The following is a 4999-nucleotide window of genomic DNA, read 5'->3' as shown; positions in this document are numbered from 1 at the left end:
CAGGAAAATTAGATTTTCGTCGATCGTGTTTCTTCCTAACCGTCTCGACACAGAAACCAGTTATACTTTTCTTTTCTCTCTTTTTCCTCAACGAAATATAATTTCCCGGAAAATATCGCCTGAACCAGAATTTCCCGGTAAAACTCCACAATAACAGGTTCGCATGAACCGTCACTTTCGATTTCTTCTGCTTGCGTAATTGGAATAGCTCGTGATCCTTGGCTGCCCCATGTTGACTCTGAGATTAAATTTCTAGGGTTTCCATGCTTGTCTGACATTTTTCGGATTTCGTGCTGACTAGTTTCTCAGCAATTTCGATTTTGGTTCAAGTTTTGGTTGTTCACGGAAGAAATTTATTTCAATTCCGGAGGACATTTTGTATAATTATTAGCGTATAAGAAAGTCACATCGAATTCAGCCAACTGACGGTGATTGTCATTTTTATTTTTTTTTTTTATTTTTTTTTTAATTTGGCTTGTGGTGGAAAACTAGCAATCTATGCTATGTTAGAAGGACAGCGTTATTGCACTGTTTTATTTCCTGTAGAAGGAAAAGGAAGGTTTGGAGAGTGATATAGCTACTTGTAAAGTCAAAGCTAGGATTTTTTGTCAGGACTTTAGGTGGTTTTCAAATATAAGTTTGTGTACTAAATTGTTATCTTAATATCATTAGGGTCAGCTATTATTGCAGTTACAAATTTCAGTTACTGATATACTGACTCAAGTACTTAACCTCGTTCGCTGATTAATACTCCAACATTTATTACAGGTTATTCGCAACCGAGGCATTGGCAAAAGCAAGAGCAATGGCTGCTCCTTTTGGGTATACCGTATCTTGTCCAGAAGGGCGGTTTGTGAAGAATTTCTACCTTAAACTATTTTTGGCTGACTGCTAAGCACATTGTGAAGTCCTTGATAAAGTGTGGAAAATATATAAATTTATCGAGGGAGTTGGTTATTGGAGACTAGACAAAATGGGATGGATGGGTGGCTTTTATTGTTTCTTTTTCCTTGTCACTTTCGTTGAGTCGTCGAGCAGATCAGGGAAAATATGGACATTGAACCTGGACGCAGAGTCATCATCGTTTGTTGTTGATTGGCCCATCTTCAGTGCTAGCATATTTGTACTTGTTGCTCTTGTGCTTTCGATGTACCTCATCTTTGAACATTTAGCTGCTTATAATCAACCCGAGGTTAGTGTGTAGTTTGTTGAAATAGTTATTACTGTGTGTTCTTTAATGATGATAGCACTATAGTTTTGCCAACCATCTGATTTCACCTTTTTTTTTTATTAACTTTTCATTCTTATATGTACTACTCTGCAATCTTCTAAACTGAATGTGAAATAATTTATTTTCAGGAGCAGAAGTTTTTGATCGGTCTAATACTCATGGTTCCAGTTTACTCACTTGAATCGGTAATGTTAATTTATTATGTTCAAGTGTGTGTGTATACTTTGAATTCTGGATGTATCTTTTTGTTTTTGTTTTTTTTTGTTTTTTTTTTTTTTTTTTCCTGGCAAGTCTGAGAAAGAAAATTGTTTGTGTTGGACTAATAGGGCAGTAGTTTCATGGTAGTTTTCATTTGAATTTTCACATGGATGCGTGGTTTTCTAAACTATGTTATCGCTGTAGGTTTACCAACTAAATAATTTTTTTTTCTTGCACGTATAAAATATATATTTGGAAGATTTGGCTACACCAAGTACATGATAAGAGCAGAAAAAGATTATTATGCATGTAGTGTAGAAATATATTGCCTTCTGATTCTAACTAATATAGGTTAAACCACCAAGTGTGGTGATGTATAGCAGTTATGGATTAACACGGTGGATCTATTGTCAGAGGTTGAAATACTAAATTAGCCTTTTGGGATTTGAAATGCAAAGACCTGTGCATCCAATCCTAGTTCTCAATCAGTATGCTTATCTCTCACATGCCCGCAATTGTTTTGTTTAGTGTGGCTGTAATATCACATGCCTCATTTGAAAGGCCGGAACCTTTAATCAACACGCTTGACAACATTTAGGATACTAAACCTCGCTTTGCTGGAAGGGTAGATAAACATGAAGCTAGAAAGTAATGTGGGAGTAATCTAATATCAGATTGGTGGCTTTTTTGGAATTTGTAATTTTGTTTTGTTCGTCTTTCTTCAGTAGTCTGAACCTACTGCTTCATTTAACAGGTCTTTTTTCTGAGAAAATTATGCTGAGTATTGAAGTCAGCCATGTTTTTCTCATTTTTTGGTTGCAGTTTTTGTCATTGGTGGATTCAAGTGCTGCCTTTAATTGTGAAATTATCCGGGACTGTTATGAAGCCTTTGCATTGTATTGCTTCGAGAGATACTTAATAGCTTGCTTGGGTATGTAAAAAAATAACTGGAGAGTATATTTTCTTCCACCTCTATGTTTTCAACATAATATTTTTCACCTTTCAACACTTGCTCAAGTATGGAGGTGAATCGCATACCTAATTCAGTTCATTACTGCTGATTAAATTCGTTTTGTTTTTTGCCCTTTTCTTTTGGGGACTGTTGATTATAGGCGGGGAAGAGAGCACTATTGAATTTATGGACAGTCAAAGTGTAGTCGACCCAAAATTGCCTCTTTTAAATGAAGCATATGCTTATGGAGTTGTTGAACATCCATTCCCCTTGAATTGCCTTATTCGAGATTGGCATCTTGGTGCTGACTTTTATAATGCTGTGAAAATCGGCATAGTTCAATATGTATGCTCACAGTATTTTGCTGGTTGTTTTACTTGATAACTCTTTTATTTGCACTTTTACTCGTCTCGATTTCGTATTTACTGGGGACATATTTTCCAGATGATACTGAAGATGATATGCGCACTCATAGCTATGATTCTCCAGACATTTGGAGTGTATGGAGAGGGGAAGTTTGAATGGAAATATGGGTAAGAGACGTCATTTAAATATTTATTTCTGTATAGCTGCCAAAGTGTGTCCTTACGAAGGTTTGTGAATCTATTGTTTCTATGTAGACAAAATTTAACATAAATTTATTTTACAGAGACAACATAAAATAGAGCGTGGCCTGAATTATTTGCATGGTCTTATTGGTTTATTATTATACTGTGTACTGTGTGCATGTTGTGATGCAAAGCTTATTCCTTGCAGCTACCCGTACTTGGCAATTGTTCTAAATTTTAGTCAGACTTGGGCGCTTTATTGCCTTGTGCAATTCTACACTGTCACCAAAGAGAAATTAGAACCCATAAAACCCCTTGCGAAGTTTCTAGTTTTCAAGTCTATTGTATTCTTGACATGGTGGCAAGGTGTTGCTGTTGCCTTCTTATTTTCAATGGGAGCTTTTAGAGGGGCTTTAGCACAGGAGCTAAAAACTCGAATTCAAGACTACATCATATGCATAGAGGTGTGTGCTTTGCACTTACACAAATATTGATACTCTGATTTCTCATAAATATGCAAACGTTTGTTTTTATATTTCAGTATTGGTTTAAAAAAATAGATGTGTCAAGTTGTCAAATTTTCACAACGGGGCTACTCAATTTAACTTGATATGTTCGAGCTTGTTTTTTCTGCATCTGGATATTGGGTGCCTGATTACATATATTTGAGGTGAAAAAAAATGCTATTATTTTGATATGCTTGTAATGGCAAACTAATGAACAGATGGGCGTTGCTGCCGTGGTCCACCTATATGTCTTCCCAGCGGTACCATACAAACGCGGAGAAAGATGTGTTCGTAATGTTGCTGTCTTGGCCGACTATGCAGCACTCGGATCTCCTCCCGATCCAGACGAGGTTCGTGATTGTGAAAAGTCAACAAAAGTTCGCTTGACTCGCCCCGATGAGAGAGAAAAGCGGCTTAATTTCCCTCAAAGTGTTCGTGATGTTGTAGTTGGAAGCAGTGAAATTGTAAGTCTGACTCTCCTCCTTTATTGTTGCTATAACAGAACAAGTTTGACTTTTGATCCTTTTCCCTCAAGATTGTTGATGACATGAAGTACACGGTCTCACACGTTGTGGAGCCTGTGGAAAGGGGATTCGCCAAAATAAATAAAACATTTCACGAGATATCTGAAAACGTGAAACGTCATGAGGAACGGAGAAGAAGCTCCTCCAAGGACGACACCCTTGTCCCCTTGAATTCGTGGACCAAAGAATTCTCGGAAGCTCGTGATGACTTCGTTGAAGGCAGCGTCAGTGATAGTGGTTTGCTAAGCGGTAAGAAACAGAACCAATTCAAAGCCTCGGCGTCTCGAACCAGAACAGCAAGATAATAGGATTGTTTCGAAGGGTGTAAGTAATAAGAAGTCGGGTCAAAGTTTGAGTAGTTGTAGAAAACGACGTTACTTTTTCTAGACAACGTCGATATACACATACGTTGAAGAGGCATGAGGATTTATTCTTGGCACCTAAGGAGTACCTTGAAGTGAAATTAAATACTTGTTTTCCGGGGATCTATGTATGATCTCTAGGCTCATGGTTGAACAGCAGACAGACCAGCTAACCAAGTTCAGGCTCTGTATCTGTTCAGAGGCTAGCTTTCAAACTGTTCAAAGGCTCTTGACATTGTAAATGCAAAAGTTGGAATCAATTTAGCTTAAGATTTGAGGAAGTACATAGTTGTGTTAATATACAAATTTCAGAACATTTCTTGTCTTGTGTTCTCTGGGAATATATTTCATGCTTGTAAGCACTGGCATGACAAGGGTGTGCATATTCCGGTTTGGTCTAAACATGTGTGTGGTCTAAAACTGGTCTCTAAATCGGATTTGGACCGTTTTAAATGGTTTTGAAAATTGAGAAATGACAGGATTGTCAAAGAAAGTAAACTAAACCAGGCTATAACTGTTTTAGACCAATCAGTCTCGATTTGGACTGATTTAAACCGTTTGAATTTGGAATAGTTATTTATGTATTTATTTTTTCAATAAGAGAATACTCAAAAAGAAAAAAATGTTGACATAAATGTTCTTTATATGATATTGCTAACCAAATTAGTAGGTTTATGT

General features: G+C 36.8%; 1 protein-coding gene across 1 annotated transcript; it reads left to right on the top strand.

Annotated features, from left to right (window-relative positions):
* Nucleotides 1-4591, top strand: LOC149390434 (organic solute transporter ostalpha protein (DUF300)). Its single transcript, XM_089620455.1, has 9 exons — nucleotides 1-157; nucleotides 769-1192; nucleotides 1360-1416; nucleotides 2252-2360; nucleotides 2542-2726; nucleotides 2826-2914; nucleotides 3138-3393; nucleotides 3654-3899; nucleotides 3971-4591. Exons 2-9 carry the CDS (start codon nucleotides 974-976, stop codon nucleotides 4262-4264), a joined length of 1455 nt encoding a protein of 484 aa, XP_089476581.1. The 5' UTR covers nucleotides 1-157; nucleotides 769-973; the 3' UTR covers nucleotides 4265-4591.
* Nucleotides 4592-4999: the final 408 nt, after the last annotated feature.

This window comes from Urtica dioica, chromosome 7 (assembly GCF_054948205.1).
Source record: "Urtica dioica subsp. dioica isolate 48M chromosome 7, U.dioica_male_clone48M_v1_H2, whole genome shotgun sequence".
Lineage (NCBI taxonomy): Eukaryota > Viridiplantae > Streptophyta > Magnoliopsida > Rosales > Urticaceae > Urtica > Urtica dioica.
The sequence above is the reverse complement of the archived record's forward strand: the minus strand, read 5'-3'. Positions and strand labels throughout refer to the sequence as shown.